Consider the following 23,124-nt stretch of genomic DNA (forward strand, 5'->3'; position numbering starts at 1 on the left):
TTTATATGAAATTTTGGTCAAATTTGACATCTTTATCAACAAGTATTTGAAAACAGCATAATGTGACACATAAATCTGTATCAGCAGATTATTATCAATACAGCTATTACTAAGTTTATTCAAATGAATGAAGGAGTAAGACATGGAAGATTGACATTTTAAAGATCTGATATGAAATTAAAACCTAAAACATTCCAAGGATATGGTGCAACTAAGAATGTAGTAATTGCACAAAATGTTATTTTTTTAAGCAATAAGGGTAAGAATCAGGAAAAACTCCCAGTGGCAAACAGTTCATAATTCAAAGGGGAAAATATCTTTGGTTTTGAATTAAGGGCCATGGTAAAGAGCACTTACTGAATTTCTAAATTGTAATTATGGAATTTGGTAATTACCTCAAATCTGGAGATAGGAATTATAGTTAATATCCATTGGAAGAGTGAGAATGTGTGTAAAAACAGTAGGGAAAAAAAACCCAAAAATTGTAACAGCAAGTATAGGTGTTAGATAAAATAATGTATAAAATGTTAGTTGCATAGATAATGAAGTAAGCCACTTTTTTCCCCACCAAAGATAAACTTGACAAGTATGCTAAAGTAATATCAACCTTGATTTTATAGGACATTTCGTCTGAACAAAATAGTCCATTGAATAATATGTTTTCCAGAGGAAATACCAGCTAGTATCCTTGCAAGAAATTAAGAATTTGAAAGCTAATTTCCACATTATGTTTTAAAACATTTCAGAAAAGGACAGTAAATTTGGGAAACTTAGAAAGATCTAACTACTGTATTATGAATGGAGGTTCTCAATGGCTCAACAAGGCAGAAAACATAGTTAAGAGGAACTCATACTCATTAAAGAAGACAAATGCTCACCAGTATTCTAGGATTAATGAGTTGGATGAGGCAAAAGGAAAAAATGAATTTGAATTATCCACAGAAAGAAGCTTATTTTGGGAAAAGGGTTTCACTTGGGTAAATTCAAAAGCACAAGAACATATATTACTGGAAATACTAACAACAAACCTAGATATCAATTAGATAGTAGTCCTATCAAGAATCCTGAGACCAAGCCCTTACATAAAGATGACATAAAGGCAAAGTGGCCGTTTGGCCAAGTTTCAGTTTCTACTTTCTCCCTGTAGTCAGTCTCTGGTAGACTTAAGGTAAAAGAAAGGGTAGAGAGAAGGCTGTAGTAGAATTTCAGGAGAATTCCTTTAAGAGAATTCCCTAGGAATTGGTAAAGGGGGAAATTTTAGTAGTACAAATGGAATTTTCTCAGTATTCCTGCAAATGTGTTGCTGTATAAAAAGAGGGAGAAAATAGTAGAATTTTACCTTGTAACAGCAGGCAGTCATCCGTGTAAGAGCAGCACCCGGACTTTTGACCTGATTTTTTAGGGGATAAAAAGGGGACTGTTTTCTGAGATCACACATCAGATGACCTAGTTGGTTGCTACACACTATGGTAGAGCCACGAAAGACACATCCTGAACATCTTTGGATTTCTTGTGAGGTCACTCATATATCCCAAAAGCTTTAACTTCATTATGGATTTTTTTTATGGTTATGAAGTATTTAATCATTAGAGTAGAAATGAACCAATACCAAAGGTATAGACTCATTTATAAGAGATCTTGAAAGCACTTTCTAATAGAAATTCATTTCCGTTACTAATGAACGCAGCTGAGTTTCCACTTTCAACCCTCTTTATGATAATGCCAGTATGGTTTCCCAGTGGCCAAGACATGTGCACATGTACACACAGAGCAGTACTTATTTATATTGTACAGTGACTTGCAGAATGTCTATGTTGATTTTTAATAGGCTTTTGCAGAATAAGTCTTTATAGGTAAAATATTAGTTATGTTATTACTTCTCCCTATATTTTGTAGGCTCATCTTAAAAGGGAACATTCCATCCAAATTCATTCTGCTTAAATATAGTCAAGTCAAAGAGAGAAAATAATATTCAAAACTATAGCTGTCAAGAGAGAAGTGAAAAGCTGGAGAAACACTCAAACCATAAAGCTTATAACAAGCAGTAAAATAACCAAAAGATAAGTTTACAGAAAGGAAAGGATAGGATTTGTTGATAAATTGACAATTAGCCAGAGAGTATGAGAGTTTATGCTCAAGTTTTTTTAAACCTCAAATTAATTGTGAACTTACTGTTTTAGGAAAGACTTTGTTTTTGTCAGTGTTTATATGTCTGTTGCATAGTTAACCAAAATACACAAAAATTGAGAGCATGAAAAGGAGTAAAAGTGTAGGAAGTACAACTCATCTATATTTTCTTAATATCCATCTTGGAGTCATAATTTCAGTTTACATATTTTAATATAAAAATGATCAACCTCAAAGAATTTTAAAAAATCCATTAGATGATACCACAAAACCATATCAAAATAAAGAGAAAGTTTATAATTCTTTCACAGGACAGTTTTTAAATTACTAGAAAAAAATGTTATCAACTTAAAAATGATTCTTCTAACTTTAAATTTCTGACTGCTGCCAACCCACGTCATAAGCCGCCTGATAATTGTGTCTCTTCAATTTTCAAAATACTTTCAGACAAAAGACCTTATAGAACTTTTGGATGGTTAAGATGCCATATACTCTTTAAATTATGCCCAAGAATCAGAAAGAGCAGAATTATCCTCCTCCTTCCATAAGAGAGAAGACTGGGTTTGGAGTTGAAAAATCTAAATCTCAGACAATATTGGACCTCAAGCTCGTTACTTAATGTATCTTGAAAAGGGCTAAAGAAATGCTTATTCCTTTTTCCTACCCAATGAGTAAAGGTATGATCAAATGGCATATTTTACTCAGTATTTCCTTTACTTCCACCATTTTTGCAGCAACTTTTTATAATTTAGAAATAGAATCTTGAGTCGTATGCTGTGGGATTAATCAAAAGAAGCTAAACATCAGTACTTTTAATTTCAAGGATGACATTCTGGATGACCAGAGGACATACCTTTGGCTCAGACCCACTAGATCCCTCTTCTTCATGGAGGTTAAGCCTTGGCTTGCCATCAGCAGGAGAAGTCCTACTCATCTTTTTCATACTGACAGGCACACAGGGTTTAGGCTCTTCTATTACAAGCTTGCTGGTTTCTTCCAGAGATTTCTGATATGCTGCTAGTGGTGACGTTGGTTCCTCAGTACGACCAGATCCGTGTATTTTTGGTTTCAGAGTTTCCTTAGCACTCTGTTTTCCTAAATCATTTTGGGATTCTGAAAAGTAAGATTTTGTCTTTGCTTCCGGTGTGACTTCTGCATGGGTTCCATTAGCTTCGAATTTTCCGGATTCTCCTTTGAGATATGAGGTAATGGAATCTCTGCACTGGTCAGGGCTGCAAAAGATAAAATGTGTAAATTTACAATGGCAACATATGGCTTTAGAGCCTCCAAAATTTGAATAGCCATTCTTTTTAAGTACTTCTGAAGATACGAAAAATATGGTGAGTGGATCTAAACTCAGGAATTTTCATGGGCGGGGTTATGGGGAAGTATGCACAGGTTCCAGGCATCCCCGACATCACAACTGGCTACTCACACTAGTTATGTCAGTTTTTAAATTTGTTTGGTTTGTTTTTTTAACCTGGGATTGAACCTAGGGTGCCTAACCACTGAGCCACATCTCCAACCCTTTTTATTTTTTGTCTTGAGACAGGGTTTTGCTGAGTTGCTTAGGAACTCATTAAATTGCAGAGGCTGGCCTTGAACTTGAAATCCTCCTGCCTCAGTCTCCTGAGTTTCTGGGTTTACAAGCATGTGCCCCATGCCTGGCCCATGCCAGATTTTAATTGAAGTTCAAGAGCTTCTTAAATTCTACATCTTAAATTGTTTGCAGATATACTTTAGAATTCCAATCCCAGTAATTAAAAGGGAAGGGTATTTCAAAATGTCATATCACAAAACAAAACATAAAACTTCCTGATGGACAAAAAGTTCTTGAAACTCTAGTATCACCAAGAACCCCAGATTTTAGTTCTTTGTTTTCAGTTATGAATCCAGCCATCACACTTTTCCAACCGTAAGAGCTTTCCTTGAAACTCATCTTTCTCCACTCCCCACCTCACTGGTGATCAGAATGTTGGTGCACACCCTGTTTCTCCTTCCTGTGAGAACTGGTTTCTGTACCTTTAGACATCTCTTTTGCAACACTTTCTTTTAACTTGATTTTGAATTTTTTACTTGTTTCAGTATGTTAATTTACACTAGCTTTATGTTAGTTTTGGTATAGACTATATTCATTGTTTTGTAATTTGTATACTGTTTTTTGTGTCTTGTCTGTAGAAGGCAATGACTAGTGCAGTATTTTATGTATATGTTAAACGTGTGTGTGCCTACTTTAAATCAAAATCTGGTTAGCAGAACATTTTTTTTAAGGATTTTAAAATATCACACCGTATTTTGTGTGAGACGACAATCTCAGCAGACTGTGAAATACCATAGGATATTTACTTTTACGACTTAAGTATAATTTTCCATTCCCCAATCCACATTGCTTATCCACTAAATTTCCGTATGTATGATTATACCAGAAGCAAAGTCACTGTCATTTTCTTACTTTTATGGAACAAGATGACTCAGTATTTTTTCAATATAATTCACTGGCAGAGCTTACATTAAATAAGGGATTTTAGCTAGTTTAATAATAATGAACACCTTTTCCTATATTGAAATCCATTTCCTGATATGCAATTGCAAATTATTGTATAACTATATCTGAACATAGACATCAAAGTTACCACTTCTTGTCTTCTTTGCAGTAGATTCCACGGTAGCCTATATATGGAATTTATTAATGCCTTCATTTTTCAAAAGGAATTTCATAAACTTCTCTTTGCAAATTTTATAAAGTCCCTCTTTGGGAATTTTTATTGCACAAGAGATTTATCAGCAATATGAAAATATTTCACATGGTTATAAAATAACATCATTTCTCTTGCATCCAACCTAAGGTTTTTACTAGCTGCCACTGAAATAAAAATATTTTAGTCTGATATGTGAGTCAATAAAAATAATGCCTACCATTACTAGGAGATTACTACTTGCACCAGTTTTTGTAGGTATGGTCCATGCTTTCTTTTTGGATCTACAAACCTCTCTGAGGGAAGTAGTAGTTTAAAGATGAGCAAAGTAACATTGATAGAGCTTAGATACTCATCCAGTCACAAAATGCATACCTGGTGGTGGGATTTGACCAAATGTGTGAGGGTCTCTAGACTTACCATTCTAGATCAGGGTCAGTATAAAAATAAGCCTGAATCATGTTTAGGAAATTATTTTGGTTATAAATAGCAAACGATAGACATGGCAATATTTTTGAAGAGAGAATATATATAGAAAAGTGGAAGGACAAAATGCTAAAATATTTAATTTTTTTATAATACTGAGAATAAATGTTAAGTTTTTATTACTATGCCAGGACAGATATATTTCTTCTTTGCATTTTTGAAAATGTGCATAAAAGATAGGGAATACACTATTTTTTTTTTCTTTTTTGATGTTGGAGATTGAATTCAGGCACTTACACATACTAAGCATGTGATTTACCACAAAGCTATGCCTCTAGCATTTCCACAAAAATATTAATGATGGTTATTGCTGGATGATGGGAATGTCTTGATTATTATTATTATTTGTACTGGGGAATACACCACAGGGCACTGTACCACTGAGTTACATACTCAGCCCTTTTTCTTCTGAGACACATTCTCATCAGTATGGCCTAAAACCTGCAGTCCTCCTACCTTAGCCTTCTATATAGCTGGAACTACAGGCATAGGTCACTGTATCTGATTATATTTTAATATTTTGTATTTGTAGTTCAGAAACAAAAGAAATATTTATATTCTTAAAATATTTGGACTTTTATTAAAGTATCTTAAGTAAACATTAATTACTGGCTATATGGAAAGAATAATACAAGTAAATACTAGAGAAGTGTAGTTCCTGTTCTCCCTTGTGTGGTGCTTGGGCTTCACATGTGCTAGACAAGTGAGTGCTGTACTACTGAGCTACATCCCCAGCCCCAAAAGTACAGTCTTCCAGAGTAAAGATGACATATAAATCTTTGGCATGTATGTAACATTTTTACTTATTGCTTTAGAAACTCAATAGTTCTGAGAATTATATTTGAATTTAAATTCACTTTTCCTCTCCAGATTAGCGTAATTAACCAACCTTTAAAGCAGGTATTATTCCAGAACTTGACTGGTAATTTAGAGTCATTGCTTAAAATGCATATTTAAAACAAAGCATTCAGAGGCCCCCTGCACTTCAGTTTGCTTTTCCTGAAATAGAGCCATACCTGTCATCCAGTCGATCTAGTAACCCACCAGTTATTCTTCGAGCTTGAGCGGGGGACTCTAGGTTTCCACTTGATGTCTCATTCTGCCAACCTGTAATTGAAGACATTTCCAGTTCTGCTTGCTGAACACGTTTAAGAATAGCCTGTACTTTTTCTTCTGTCATCTCCTCAGACTCTACTCCTTCTTCAAGTTGAATGTCCTCAAATAGAGATTTGAGTTTTTCTTCCGTCATCTCCTCATCAGGACCAGATTTTCCTTTCTCCTGCTGCTGAGAGCTTATGCCTACTTTTCTAGTCTGTTTCAATGGCTCTGCTGGTTTAACATCTTTTGGGACCCCAGCCAAATTTCCGAGGTATTGAGGATACTCACTCAGACATACATCCTCCAACTGGCTCTCATCTACATCCACTGCTTCAGGCATTCCTGTTAAAGGCACTGAGTCTTCCATTTTGCTGTCTTCTAGGGAAGTGTCTTCTGCAGTTACGACTGGAGGTCCATCTGCTGAATGCTCTACGCTTCCCTGGGAAGGCACTAGCCCATCACTCAGTCTACTGGGGGTTCTAAAGGGAGACTCTATGCTAGAGATATCACTAAAATAATCGTCTTGCTGGAAAGGGGTGGGTGGTGTGTAGTGCAACCCTGTGGGGGTTTCCAGTTCCACTTGAAGGGAAGGATAACCTATGGAAGACAGTACATTCGGACTGACTGGAATGAATTAGAAAATACATCAAACAAAACACATGGAATGACTAAATTATATCAGGTATGAAAATGCACAATGAATCACAGAATAATGCTGATAATTTATTGGTTTAGTTCAGTTAAGTGTAATACAATGAAATAAGTCTAGTGTAAACTACAATAAAATAAAATACTATCAATTATGTCTATCAATTTTGGTAATTTAAATACAGTAACTTAAATATCCAGGCTAATTTAATTGAATAAAAAGTTAGCTGTCATTATATAAAACACATTTCATGGCCAAATTTATTATCTTTCTAGTTCAGCATGCAAAATTCATACTGTGGTGGACTGAATACAGCAAGCCACAAGAAATCAATTAGATTAATCAAATTTAACCAATGAAATCAAATTAATTACCCTATAACATTTTAAAAACTATACATATGAGCAACACAACCCAATTCTTAATTTTTGTTTTATATGAAATTTATAGGAAAGAAAAATGAATTTAATCTTAGGAAAGAAATGATTATTAGATTTTAGAGCAGTAGCACTGGGTAAAAACCTAAAATTGTTAGGAAAAGGATGTAAAAAGAAGACAAAGTAGACTCCATGTAAAGTTTTCAGGTGCCATAATGTAACAGAAATGAAAGGCTGTGGAATATATGAAGGTCTTGGTGAAGTTGGTGATGGGTCCACTTAGAACCACGAATTAAAAGAAACAATGACACAAAACAGATAGGAGGAAAATCATTTACCAAGAGCACTCAGAATATTCACAATGCTGTGATGCATGGAGCTTATTAACTAGCCTGCTTGTAAAAGGGAAGGAAGGAGCTAATCTCATTTTAAATATTGCTGTTTGGACTACAGAAATATTTTTCTGCCTTAGCAGAGAGAAAAGTCAACAATGGTCTGGTCATGGTGAGGAAAGGAAGTTTTACAAAAGTTCACTAAGAGGAGAGACAGGAATCATTTTTTGGATTATTTGTCTACAAAAATTTCCAAAAATTCACATTGTGGTGGATAAAATATAGCAAGCCACAAGAAACCAATTTTGTAATTAATTACCTATAACATTTTAAAAACTTACATATGAGCAACTTCTCCATCAGTCCAAGGTAAGTATCAACTTAGCTATCATACATTGAAATTGATACAAGTAATTTATGGTCACCTACAAACCAGAATCTTATGGAAAAAATTGACTGCAGTTTATAATTTGCATAAGTGAAATTTATTTCATTTTGGAATTTCCTTAAGAAATTTTAAAATAAGGAATACAAAATATTGACATAGTAACAAAAAGCCCTTGTGAGTTTATTTTAATGACATTCTGATATTAAAATCTTAAGAGTTAAATGAAGCTGTTAAGAATAATTCTGTTGTATTTTGGTGATCTTTTTTATTAGAGCTACTTTTCTTAGTTTTTTTTTTTCCCCACAATAAAGAATATTAGAAGAATTTATAAGCTATAACTTGTCAATAAGTCAGTTTGCTATAAGAATAATAAGAATAATTTGTATTTGTTTAGTGCAAAAAAAGTTTGATTAGCAATATATGGCCTCACACGTAAGACAAAGCCGTGGAGAGAACTTTCTCCCAAAGATTTTATGGTATTTATAAGCTCAAAAAAAAAAAAACAAAAAACCCACCACTTTTGATTTTATTACTCACTATGTTTTTATCATGTGTTACAGGTATTCTTTAAATATTTCTTGACTTTAACTTTAGTAAGCAAAACTTTCTAAGAACTTGAGATTTTTTCCCTCATGTAACATATGCAGAATTAGAAGTTAATGATTTCTGTTATTCTGACTTTGTCAATTTGAAACTGGAAAATAACCATAGTTTTTCAGAACTTGGGATAGTTATAAAAATATTCCTGGCTTCTTTTCTTGCCTCCACACCATTAACATTTTTATTCAACTTTCACTGTAGGAATACATTTCCATTTGTGAAGGTAAAATAAGACTATCTTGGAAAACAGTAAATTATGATTTTCTTAACACTTTTGTGAAAAAGTTTCAATTTATATAATAATAAGATGACAAATTACCTGAGCTAATGTGAAAAATTAATTTTTGGTGATATCTATGCTCATTGTGTTATAGTTATGCTCTTTTATATACAATATATCAAGTAGGGTTTTTTCCCAAAATATAAATGGCAGCATAAGAAGTTAAAATAATGCTGAATAACTAACACTTTGGTACATTAGAATTTTCCAGTGCATGCTTAGATATTTGTTCCCAGAACAGTAATTCACCATTTTACTTTAATAGTTCACACCATATGCTTAAACTAGACTCAATACTTTGCTATTTTGATAAAACTGGGATCATAGTATGTTTTACCTATATGTGAATAAAAAAAGATCAGTAGTATTTTAGGTTAATATAAAAATTAAAAACAGTGTATTTTTGAGGTATTACTTTCTTGTTTGTTCACATAAAATATTTGAAATACCAACTCAGATAAGTTATGTTTTCAAACCTCATTATTTGTACTGTATATAACATATTTACCTAGTTTGCTCTTTCATCATAGTGCTTATTTGCAGCCTCTGACAGAAAAAATGGTATGAAAATGAGAAATTAAGTCAAGCAAATCACAATTTAGTTGGTTTTAAGTGAATGCCTTGTCTTACTATACTTTCGAATTTTATCAAATGATTAAATAAATATGAACACTAAATTCAATTACCATCAACAGGGTCATGGAAAACATTGTTTTCATCTGCAAAACTTCTGGTGCCTGAAATATTTCCATAATCAAATATTGGTCCTTCTAGTAGAGTCACTATATCTATTCGATTAATTTTTGTCAAGACCGCAGTTAAGGCATCAGCTGAAAAGGAGGGGAAAAAAAAAAGGTTGAAAACCCAATTAAATTATTTGCTTTGAGTCAGCACAGTATCCACACAAAGGCCTGGCTTTTGCAGGCCTCCTGGCATTTCGGCTTCTCATTACTTGAGCTCTGCAATATCATCATCCAGAGGGCTCAATGCTTGCTGCTACAGGGAAGTCGGGATCTTAAGAATCACTTATAAAGCTGTGTGTAAAGGCAACAGCGACCATTCCACTGTAACAGAGTGGATGGACCTTAAAATAGCTGGACTTCTTTTAGGTATAAAGGAATTTAACTTCAAACATGTTCCTTTTCCTTTCAGAATGTCAAAGTAGGTCACCCTCATGTTTAATGCTTAGCATTTTCATGAGTTATGAAAGTCAATTTGACACAGGCAAACCCACAGTAACCTATTCTATATTGTTGTGGGTTAGCACAAGCCAAAGTACGACCCCCTTGCACAACCCTTCAGACCCAACAATATTAGGGAACTCTGCTGCCACGGAGATTACAAGTACTTGATCACCTATAATTCTGTTCCCTCTGCACTTCCCTGCACATCTGCCTCTGGTCATAGAAGTAACTTCAGAATGTTTCAGACTACATTCCCATGATGTAAAAGCCAGAATTTTTTTTTTTTTTTGTGGGGGATGGTCATGGACAGAACAACAGAACAATAGATAGAATGCAAATAGTTTCCTATTATTTGCTTTCCGAAAGACTTCCTACTGACAAAAGTTTATGGTATTAGCACTAAATTAAATAAGTATAACTTCAAAAGTCTTGTGTTTTTTTAATCACTCTTATTTTTCTATATTGCAAAAAACAGAGCATTTGAATGAACCTAACAGCAGACTTATCTAAAATATTGAATATATGCAGTTGTGAAAGTTAAAATAATAGAATTTTAGCATACTTGTTGCATTTTTTCCGTCTCTGGTAACCCATTTTTTTAATAACATGAAGCTTTGAGAAATTAAAGAATTTGGATTTTCCACACGTATTTGATTGATTTCATCCACTGAAAAATTCAGTTCCCTTGCCAGTTCTGTAAAAAGAAAGAGAGTTATTAAGATTGCTTATTCTACTTTTACTATACACATTTCATCAAAGTAATGTTCAACTGCTACCAAGAAAAAGGAAAGGAACTGTATAGAAAATCCCACATACAGCCTTAGGTATTAATCTTTAGATACTTAATTTCATAGGAAACTAGTGATTATAGTCAGGCTATAATTTAGCTTTCTTGAGGTAATTATTTATAATCAAATACCCGGTAGAGATCATTTTATAAAGATTCTCAGTTTTTACAAAGAGAATGTTGATTCTTTTAATTCAACCAATTCTCTGCCATTTGAACAAATTGCATATAAGACAGGCAGTGTATACAGTTTATACATATGGTACAAGAGCTAGCAGTAAGGTTGCCTTAAGCAATCTTCATGAAGTGCACCTTTGACCCACATAATATTCCACCCTATAATGCCTTCAAGTTTTAAGAACTCTGCTTCTGCTCAGGAGGTTAAATGTATCTTACAGGCAGCTACTTGTTTGAAAAATAAAAGGGAGAAAGCTTTCTTTCCTTGTATATACTCATACCCTTAATCCTGGAAATACAGAGTGTCCATATATATATATATATTTATATATATATATATATATATATATATATATACACACACACACACACACAGTCTGAGTATTAGTGGCTGCTTTGGGGAATGGAAACTTAGGGAATTTACTTTTCAGTGTATACTTTTATGTATTTTAAAAACTACTTATCAAGTGTGGATTGCCTGAAATGATTATAAAAAGGAACAGGAAGAAATGTTCACATGGAAAAGGGATTGAACAAGATTCTGTTCCTGATAAGAAACATATGTAGCAACTTGTCAAAATGAATTCACAAACTCAAAAAAGTTCTTATCCTTTGATTAAGTGATTCACTTCTAGAAATTTATCCTGATAATATATCAGGGTTGTATAAAATGATTTGTGTATGTGACTATTCATTGCAGACTTGAAAACAATCCACATGTTGAACAAAAGGAGAAAAGTTAATATAAGGTAGAGCTGGCAAACTGCTGTGATTATAGCCTACAGTTAGGAATATATATGTTCATATAAATGCTGATCTCCATGGGGCAAACTTTAGCTGTAATACATGTAATATACAGATACTTTTTTATATTCCATTTTAAAACAAAAAAGCATAATACTCATTATTGTATTGTGACCAACAGAAAAAGACTCTCAAATGGTATATCTTTTGGATATACTAGTTACCTGTTAAAGCCAAGATCGGAGAATATATTTATTAGTAGAAAACTATAAAATTTAACTATTACAAATAAAAAAGTGGATTGTCAGTGCTGGTTTCAAAGGACAGATTTAAATTTTGTTCTTTTGAAGGCTTAAGTTTCCTAATCTTGATTAAGCTTATAATTATAATTAGGGAAGTTAATTATAGATTTTTACATTTTTCATCTTTTTGTGTTTTAAGTGACTAGTACTCCTACTGCCCAACAAGTCCTCAGTATCAAACTGTACCTGTTATCTGGAGACTCTACGAAGAGCAAAGACATCCTGACACTGAGAATTTTAGTTTTATTGATTTATGTCTGTCTCTTCTGATGCTGCCACATCTTCTCTGAAAAATTAAGGACTGTACTGGCTTAAGGGAAATCTAATCGTTATGGGCATATGCTACCATAAAATCAACATTTGCTCCAACATATTTTCAGGTTAGTGTTCAATGTTAAAACACAAATATTATTTTCATAACAGTTATTAGGAAATAGTTAAACATAACAAATTATTGTTCTCAACCATCTGTAAAAAATCACAGAGACCACCTGTCTTTTCAGAGCCCACTATGCCTCTGATCATCATCAGTATACCTTAGAGCAGGATCTAGGTGGCTGGATAGAGGAGGGTATGATAGTTTGTGGCAGAATGAGGGTGAGGAAATGGGACGGGGGACCGAGGGCATTCAAAGGTGTGGGGGGAGATGAACTTGTTCAAATTATCCAGTTTCACATTCTCCCTTTTATTAACAGTTGTATGGGGCATATGATACTGATAATATGCAAGATGACTTTATATGTGTCAACATTATTTTAACTGTTATGTCTTTTGGCTGTGCATTAAAACAGTCAACCTATAAAACTTAAAGTTTCTCAGATTCAGGTGAGGCAGGATTTTAGGGACCCTTTTAAGATAAAAACTACAAAGCAGAATGGCCCACCTGACAAACAACCTCATCTTGTCTTTAGGGAAGCAAAATGAAGCCAAGTATTCCTTTTTGACATGCTGATTGTTAATGGTTTCACAGAACTCAACTCTTGTGAACTGAGTCTACTTATTTACTTATATCCTTTTTTAAAAAAATTAATTCAAAGTGGCCTAGGGATGTAACTCAGTGGTAAAGCCTATGCTTTTAAGTTCCAAGGCCCTAGGTTCAATCCCCACCATAGCAGGAAAAAAAAGAGAAAAAAAATGTGTAAATTTAAACTTTGTCATTTCTGTTTCCTTATTTATCTAGATATTATATGCAAATAATCCCCACTCCCTAATCTAAAGTTTATAAAGTAATACAAAGTTTAGGAGGATCCAAGTCTGAGGCCAGCCTAGGAAAGTTAGCAAGACCCTACTTCGATCTCTTTAAAAACTGCCTGGGGATATATGGCTCAGTGGAAGACTTACCTAGCACATGTGAGGCCCTTGGTTCAATGCCTAGTAGCTAAAAAAATTTTTTTAAACTTTTTTTTTCAGAAAGATGACTCATGAATGACTAAAACTTGTGAAAAGTAGGCTAACCATGGGTTAATTGAACTGTTACCTAACAAAGCTGTTCCCAAAATTCTGTGTTAAAGATTTGGGGTTATTTAAGTTATAGGTATTAATGAATTTATCTGAAGGCATAAAGGAAAGCAGCTATTAGGTAAAAGGTTACTATCTTACCAGAAATGGAATTGTGAAGAAAAAAACTTAAATGTAAGGTAAAATAAGATTTTAAATTTCTATTTCTTAGAAAAATAGTGTACAAAGTCCTATCAGTAACTATCCCTGGGTAGAAAGAATTATGGATGATAAATTTTTTTACCGAGGTTCTTGTTTTTATCTTTTAACAAATACATAATAAACTGCTTGTGAATTAAACAAGGAAATTAAGAAATGTGCTTTGTTTCACTCAGGTGTGTACACACTTACCTGTCCAACTAAGTCCCAGGTGATCGGCTACTATTGCCATCCTGATATCTGTCCGTTCGCATGGACTCTGTGGACCTACGATTTACAATTTCTTAATTAAAATAATCATCAAGAAAGATACGATACTGGAACATTGCTTTTAGCAGCAGTCAGATTTTACAGAGAGACTAACGCTAACACTGTACAATTAGATGTGTCCTAATCACCTACATGAACACTTCTTTTCACATGGCTCACTTGTGTTTCACCTGCATCAGGCCAAATGTCAAACTACATGGATGCTCAATGTAATGGGGTTGAACATGCTGACAAGCTAGCTACTTTACAACAGTTATAGAATTGTCATGTTGGTGAAAACACCACAATGGTATTTCAGTATCTGTGCTTTTACTTCGACAGAATCATATCCATTAGCACATTAAAAAAAAAAAAAAAAGTTGTTCATCTTGAATGACACCAGTATCTTCAGCATGCTTCCCTAGCTGTCTACAGTGTAGTTTGATTAAAAGGAAGAAAGAAGAATATATAAGACAGCACATACAGATGACAATGACAGAATGAGAAACTACGGTTAAGTCACTCCACAGGCAATCACGACAGTTCATGCACTAGGGTCTACGAGTTGGAAAGTGTTTACAAACTATGCTGGTTCTCCAGGCTGCGAGCAAAAAGTGCTCGAGAAACCTGACTGCCTTCATTCTCACCAGTCCTCCTACTGCTCCTTTTCTCACTGCCGGCCTTTTCACTCTTTGATTTTAAAGGTGCTGCCTCTGTTTTCTTATCTCTAGCAGACTTCGTTGTAACTGAAGGCTGGCCACCCCGGGAAGTCTCGGACAACGACGTGTTTCTTGAGGTACTGTCTTCCTCATCGGACAACTCCGACTGCATCTTTTTGTCTTCTTCAGAGAGGCGGTCCACAAGCTTTAAGGTCTCGCCACTAATGCCCTTAAAATATTCAATGGAATGTTTACATACTTCCTGCAGCTGACTTTTCCTAACTTTAACTGTGGTGGTGGTGGTGGTGGAGGTGGTGGTGGAGGTGGTGGTGGTGACACAGGTGGATCTTACCTTTACTGGCAACTTGGATGGAAGCTGTTTGGCCTTGCCTTTCTCTGGCTGCCCTTGCTTTTGTGTGGCACATGCTTTTCTGTCTGAAACTAGATTTTCCCTGTGTGTGTTTTTTACTGGAATTCTGGATTTCACATCTACACATGAAGAAGTAGTAAGGGTTTTGGTTTTCTCGGATGGACTAACCTGCTTCATTTTACTTGTTTTACTGTTTGGCATATGGTTTGGTGGGAAGGTATCTTTTGGTGAAGTGGCCTTTATGGGAAGTTTGGATTTTCGCCTAATCCCTATTGATTCTTTTGTCTTTTGCTGCTCTCCAAGAACTTTCTGCTTATCTCTGGCACAGTGTCCTTGTAGTACCCCTGTCTTTTTTCCTGATGAGCCTTTCACTGGATTAGCTTTCTCTGTGGTACAAGTGGGTGCAGAATGTTCTGTCAGAACTACATGACTTGGAATGTGATCTGTCTGCATAGTGGAAGAATCCAAATTGTTGTTGTTATTAAAGTTATCTTTTTGAAAATCATGTTTTTCTTGGGGCCTAATGCCCGTCTGGCTACTGGCTGTATTTGAAACCACTGTTATTTCATTTTCTAATCCCTGATAACTGGTCATCACAGCTTCTAGCTTATCTGTCACTTCTCCAGAGCCTTCTTTCTTCATGGTCATGGTGGATGCAGAAATTCCCATTTTTATAGGCGTGCGTGACTTGGGGTCAACTTTAGAGGTGTTACTGTCTGCTGCTGATCTCTCCAGGGAGCCACCACTGGATGTGCCTTCCTCACACTCGCCGCTGGTCGGGCTGCTGGGGTTAGGTTCGACTGTAGGTGCCTCTACATTTCTCTCTAGATTGGTTTCTACAGTGGTGTCCCCTGACTGTGGCTGTGGGGTGGCAGTGACCATACTTTTATCCCCTTCCCCCTGGTCCCCTGACTTCCCTTCAGAAGTATGCTCACCAATCTGGAAAAATTGGAGCCTCTCTTCAACAAAATCCCTCTTGCTCATGTCAATTGCACCACTGCGAGTCATCTCAAACATTTTTCCTTCATGGAATGGGAAAGGGTTAGGCTCACTAGTTGGGGTACTTTCATCAGTTGGCGTTCTGGCTGGCGTTGTGTCAGGGGTTGTTGCTGGAGAGCGGTCTTCCACCGCCAGACCAAATGGCTTAGTTTCATCTTCCCGTGATTTACCGTCAAAAACTTCATCATCCCCTCGGTTATTAGACCAAGGGTCAAAATCTAGACCTTTGGTAGCTACTGTTTTAAAAGGAGTGGCAAATTCTTCATCTACTTTGTAACTGAAATAAGTATCAGGAAACACTGATCTGTCAGGATGCCGGCCTTCCAGTGTGAAAAACTGGGCCCCTGACTTCTGATCAGTCTTATCAGGAGTCCTTTCAGATGAACAACTTTTGGAGGATGGCTTATCTTCATCTGGTCCCACCTTTCCCTCCTCCTCAATAACTTCGAGTTTGCTTTGGCTAAAAGAGCGATCTGCTGGCTTCAGAATGCCCTCTGTGTTCCAGACATCTTTCTTGATTTCCATGGTTTGACTTGGGAGTTTTGAATCACTCTCTGTCAGACCATCATCTTCATCTTGCAGATCATAGCCATCCAGGGAGTCGATCTCTGTGGCATCTGTGTCATGAGAAAACTCCGCGGTGGTGGCAATAGAGCACTCAGTGATGGACTGGTCATTGTTCCCATTCTGGGCAGTTTCATTCTGAGGCGAGTCAAGGCCAAGGCCAAATTCATTATCTTTTCCAGATCCATTACTTTCCAGTTCTTTCTGGTTGGAAGCCTTTTCAGCAGAAGCTTTGGATTTTGTCATTTCCTTTTGTTCATCATCTACTTCCTTTAATTTGAAGGTATATTTTTTAACAGGGACAGGCTGATAAATAGATTCATCATCGCTTGAGTCGGTGGCGTCTGCCCCGGGAGGAACCGGTGAGGGCGGCTGCACTCTGATGACTGGTTCGGCCAGCTGGTATTTGTCATGTTCATCTTGCAGACTGACTTCAATCATGTCAACCTCCCTTTCAGGAAGATAATGATGCTTCTTATCTGACTCAACCTGGTCTGCATCCAGCGGTGGAGGAGGGGGAAATTCAATATAGGCAACTCTGTTATTTTTGGGTCTTGGGCTAGAGTCTCTGCTCACATCATTAGGTATTTCACGCTCGACCACTGTTTCTTCCACTGTAGTCAGCTTCAGGGAGGTTGATTTGGCCTGCTCCTCCTCCTCTGATTCTTCAGAAACCTCTGGAATTGGGCTGGGTTTGCCTGGTATATAAGCTATCAGTGAGTCTGGGGTCTTAGACGTAAATTCATAACTTACTTCCTCTGAACTGGGTGTTTCTGGGGTCAAGGGGCTTTTCCCAGAGCTGTCTAGAAAGGACACTTGCTCTAGAGTATCATCTTCTGGACTACCTTGGGGAGAAGGAGGCTGCTTTTGCTGTCTAGTTGTATAAAAGGTCCCCCTGGTTTCTTGGACTGTCTTACATTCCTGACTTATGATTTTTTTTACACCCCCCTGTTGTATCTCCTTTTCATATTGCTTCCCCACTTGTACAAAACTGACATAAACAGGTAAAGTTTTGATCTCTTTCCCTCCCTCTGTCTGGGCTAGTGGTGCAAGTTTCTCCAATACGTCAATGGGACTGTGATCGAATACGTCACTAGATGGAGATTCCTTTCCTGGGCTAAACTCTAAAGAATCAGGAGATTTGGTGGGGGAGGTTTCAGTTTCATCAAGAGGTGGGCATAAGCCTACATAACTCTGATGTTTGGAAACCTTGCTGATTTCTGAATAGGTAACTTTTTCATCTTCTACAGAATTAAAGTGCTGTGTCTCGACTGTCTCTTTACTCATAGTTGACTGGGACACTTTTTGTGACAGTTCATGCTTTGGAAATGTTGACTGCTCACAAAACCCATCAGGAATATTAGGAGAGAGCACTCTCCTCTCATCAGCCACTCTGACTGGAATGTGTGACACTGCTGAGCTCTCACTTCTCCTGGGAGGTTGATCGAAAGCTCCACCTGGATGTTCCCCTTCTTTAACAACATACTCCCTGTATAAAACTTTCTTGGAGGGAGATTTTACAGTCATTTCTTTAATTTCTGAGAGAGAGAAACAATTCGTTAACAATTTGTGTTCTCTCTCAGTCACAGACAGACATTCGTTCTTTTGATCAACACTTTTACTCTCAGGATGACCAACATGATTCTCTCTTACATCATGAACAAGTACATGGGAAAGTTTTTCTTTCTGTGACTTATTGTTAGTGGCTCCAGAACTTTCCCATGTTCTAAAGACCTTTTTGTCCCATGGTCCCTTGGCTGCTAAATCTGAGGTTACATGACATGCCAAGTCTTTAGCCTGTTCCTCAGAAAAATAGTCAGGCATTGCTTTACTTGACATTTCAGTTCTCTGTTTTTTCACATCATCAGAGCCAGAATCATTTACAACAATCTCGTTGCTTTGGACATGCTCATCTTTAGCTTTTAGTACCATAAAATCTTTTTGTACAGGCACACTTTCCTCTGAGAGGTCTTTCTGCTGTTTTTCTCTAGCAAATACTTGGTAGACAGGTAGCTTGCTCTCCTGTACTTTTTTAACTGGGATTCTGGATTGGCCATCTGACTTCTTGTCTTCTTGAGATATGTCCTTACTTTTTGCATGTGTGCCTTGTTCAAATTTTAATCTAATGGAACTGAGTTTAGATTGTTTGAGTTGAAATCCAGACTGGGGCCCTTCTGGTGCTTTGCTCTGTAGGACACTTCCTTTGGCTTCCACGGTGGACTTGCCGTCCTCACTCTGCTGGGGCAGAACTCTCTTCTCCGGGCTGCTGGGCAGACTGGATGCTGTCCTCTCATCGGCCTTGAGGGAGCCTTGTCCATCGGGGCCATGCTGCCTTCCCTTAACCCACTCATCATTGGATGCTAACAGTTCTGTTAGTACCTTCTCAGGGCTGCTACTGGTAGAGCTTTGAGAAGAGTATTCTTTGCCATTTTTGGGGCGTGGCTTTTTCTCTGGGGACTGCAGTTCATCATTTAGTTTCTCAGTTTTGTCACGAAAAAACTGTGACACTTCTGTCAGTTTTTCTTCAGCCTCCTTCACAGTCCTGTCCACCCTATCTTCATATATCAACTTTTCTCTACCTCTGTCTAATCTGTCCTCAGTAAAGCGCATCCACATGGCATGTTTTGGACTACCAACATCGCCAGAATAGTGCAATACTGTCACTTTATCAAAATGCTCATCTTTAGACACTTTACCTACACCATTTTCAGACACATCTTTATAGATTTTGGAGAGTATTTCTTTTTTGGGGGCAGTGGCTACTTTTTCTCTGGACCGCTTATCAGACCCCTGTAACTCTGAGCTAGGGGGTCCTGCATGGTCTGTAACCGATTCCTCAGTATCAGAATGAGACACATCTAGCTTTTCTGACAGAAGCATTTTCTCAGCAAACCTGTAAGACTCCCCTCTTAGCTCTGACAACTCATCATCATGGTATTCTATGGAGTGTTGACTCAAAAGCTTCAATGTTTTATAAGAGTCATCAGATATGAGTTGAGCAGAACTGGGGCGGCTATCTTCTTCTTGGGACACAGGAGTATTTACTCTGGAAGACTCCAGATAAGAAGGCAATGACTCTTCTGCAGTAAGTTCTTCTTCTTCTTGCTGACCCTGTTCCTCTGGACAAGGAAAAGCATCGTGTTTTTCTGGCAGAAAATCTTTTAGATTAATATCTCCCCGGGATAAGTCTTTCTGATATACATACAATTCCTTTTCTGGATGCTTTTTGGTTTCTCTAATAATGACTTCAGTGGGCTCAGCTTGGTTACCTTTTTCGATGTGGACTTCTATTATACGCTCCAGTTTGGGTTTCATTTGGTTGTCCTTCTCTGCATGCTGGGCTGAGGTTTCAGCAGCAGACTTGTGAACATCTGGAGACACTGCCGACTTATGTTCAAACAGCCCTGCTAGTTCTTTGGAAGGATCCCGCCCGGACTGAAAGGCCTTCATGATGTCGTGGACTGACATAGTTTCTTCAATTCTTTCAGAGGCACCTTCACTGCCTGGTGGGGAATGATAAACCATTCTCGTGGTTGTGGTTATGTGAGTCTCCTCTTTCACACGCATGCCTTTGCTCAAAACCCGACTGTGGTCATCTTCTTCACTGCTGGCTTTCATCTGAAATGCCTTCACTTTTTCTTTAATACTAGAGGTGGTGGGCTTTGGTTCTAATTCCATAAATGTAGGGGAAGGTTTGGGTGACACTGGTTCCTCTGGTTGGGACTGGGGAACATCCCCAGAGGAGGGCTCATAGCTCCTGATGACATGAACTACTTCAGTTCTTGTTTCTGTAATGACAGGAGGGATGGGGACTTCATGAAAAAGTGGCTTAGGACCAGTGCTTTCGGCGCTTTGTGGGGCTGACGGTGTTTTTTCACTTCTTGTTTCAAAGCCACTGTCAGACAAGGGACTTTTATCTTGGTCATGTTGAGAAAAGTCATCTGGAGACTCTAAAATAGTATCTGTTCCAAAAAAGGAGTCAGCCATTTTACATAATTCCTTCTCGGAGGTAGAAGGCCTCATGGAGGCTGGTGGCATTTTGAGTTTGTGTTCCTGCAAAGCAATTCCTGGTTTTAAAATTCTTTTCTGTCTCTCCTCACCATCCTTTTTTGCATCCTCAAACTTGTATTTTAAATTTGTCAGTGAACTACTCCCAATATCATTTGTTAGGTAATCAATAACTTTGGTCAAGTTATAATCCTTTTCGGAGGCAGCTTTTGCTTTGACTTGCACTCTCTCTGGCAGAGATGGAGAATGGCTTGCAGCAGCTTGTTGTCTTGCTTCTCTTATTTCTTCAGAACTAAATTCTATCCAGTCATCTTCGGGAGAGTGTCCTTTGTCACTCTTTGGTGATTTGGGCGATCCTTTGTTATCTACACATACATCCTTTTTAAGGATTTCACTAACTTTCACTAAGTCTTCTTTGACTTTTTCAACAATTTTGAAGGGTTCTTCATCATCAATTCTCCCTTCCTTGGGGAGTTCAGGTTGGAATGGCTTCTCCTCAGGCACATCTGTCTGTAGTATTGCGGTCATCCGCATTAGGTCCTCCTTCATTTCAGCCACATCTTTTAATATCTCCTGACTGGAAGATAAAGAAGATGGTGTAGACAGCTTAAGGGCAGAAGGAGCAAGGAACAAAGATGACTTAACTGGAGATGCAGTTCGATTGAAATGGGGCTGGGGGCGTGTCTCCGTAGTCAATGTTTTAATGGGTGACAGCAAGGCTGCTGCTGATTTTGTAAGTGAGTTAGAGTCTGGAAGTTTCTTTAATGCTGGTTCTGGCAAAACATTGACTACAGAGTATACTGGCACTGTTATTATTGATGAAGTTACAGATGAGGTAGTTGCGGATATTGACGACCCAAGAGATGTGTAGAGTGCACTTGCGGAAGGAGTTCTTAGAGACTGAAAAGCTGATGGTGCTGCAGAAACGTATGACCTGAGTGGGGAAAATGGCATTGCTGTTGTGGTAGGAAACACTTTCTCAACTGTGTCAGTGGCTGCATTCACCACAGAGCTCACAGAGTTTGTAGCTGTAGAAATTTTGTCCTGTAATGTGGCAGTGGCTTTGCATCCATTAATTAAAGTTGAAGATGATGGATATTTCAGAGGAGAAATAGATCCGTTGACTAATGCTACCTCTGCTTGTCCAGACATCTGCTTCAAGGGTGACGAGAGAGACGATGCCATTGTGACTTTAGCTGATGAAATGACATCAACCGCCGATTTAACTGGAGACACCACTGACTTTAAAGGCGAGGATATTAGTGGCGCCGCTGATGTAATTATTGACTTAAATGGCAAACTTGAGGAATACATATTAATGTTTGATTTAGGGGAGGCAGGGGGTGTCATAGTAATTGACGACCTCTCCAAAAGAGACCCTGCTGTAGTCACGGGAGAGCTTCGAGAGGAAAACGTGGAATTGGATGCCAACCCCTTTAAGGGCATAGCCTCCGTGACTGTGGGAGCTCTAACCAGGGTACCAGAGGCAACTTGCATATTATATGGAGACTGTGACACCACCGTTTTTATTGGCGAAGAAATTGTCCGAAAAGATCTAATTGGAGATGCCACATCACTAATAGATTTAACTGAAGATGTCGTTGATGCGCCTAATGTGGATTTGATTGGAGAAGGAGTTGAAACGGACCATATTGATTTTAATGGAGAAGCTGATGGCGTATTAGAGGAAGAGCTTGATAAGGAAGTGAAGCCTGACTTGGTTGGCCCGGGCACTGTGTTCGGAGTTGTTGTCCAGGACTGGTATGGTCTTGTAGAAAAGAATGGCTTGTATGAGTAAGTGGTGGGGAGGGATCTTGTTGCTCCTGCACTCCGTTCAACTGTTTCTTAAATTTTAAAATGAAATCAAACACAAAAATCAACAAAAATGGTTGAGAAACAGAGAGACCAGAGAAAAAAATTGGTCAGTAAACTTTGAAATATTACAAAAGCAAGTACAATTGTTTGCATGATTTAGAATGGATGAGGCAAAAGGAACAATTAAGTAAAAGAGGAAAAATAAATGTCTACAGACATAACCAATCCAAAGTTAAAAAAGAAAAACAACTAAATAAATAAAAAACAGAGCCATATGAAATGAAAGACAGGAAAAGCACATTGCAACCAAATAGGCCAACAATGAAAAATAGAAAACATGAGGAAAGAATTAATGATGAGAAAAATAACCACAATGGAACACTGTTCCCTTACTTCCTATTGACTTTCTTATGTGCTGGTTTTGAAATAGCAGTAGCCGTTCTGTTTTGCCTGTATAGGTATGTTTGTTTTGTGCAACCATATGACTCTCAGTTTAATAATTTCTAATATTCCCTCTCCTAGAGCCTTTCTGTGATACAGATTGCACCTATTTAGAAGCATTTCAATATGTCAATCT

At 37.3% G+C, this 23,124-nt stretch overlaps 1 protein-coding gene across 1 annotated transcript in view; it reads right to left on the reverse strand.

The window, feature by feature from the left end:
• Positions 1–23,124, reverse strand: part of Ank3 (ankyrin 3) — a 320,745-nt gene that overhangs the window by 19,210 nt on the left and 278,411 nt on the right. The window contains 6 exon segments of the mRNA XM_047553901.1: positions 2,981–3,359; positions 6,326–6,416; positions 9,720–9,863; positions 10,780–10,911; positions 14,076–14,150; positions 14,780–22,576. Of these exon segments, the coding sequence (XP_047409857.1) occupies positions 2,981–3,359; positions 6,326–6,416; positions 9,720–9,863; positions 10,780–10,911; positions 14,076–14,150; positions 14,780–22,576 (8,618 nt within the window).

This window comes from Sciurus carolinensis, chromosome 5 (genome assembly GCF_902686445.1).
Source record: "Sciurus carolinensis chromosome 5, mSciCar1.2, whole genome shotgun sequence".
In the NCBI taxonomy this organism is placed as follows: domain Eukaryota; kingdom Metazoa; phylum Chordata; class Mammalia; order Rodentia; family Sciuridae; genus Sciurus; species Sciurus carolinensis.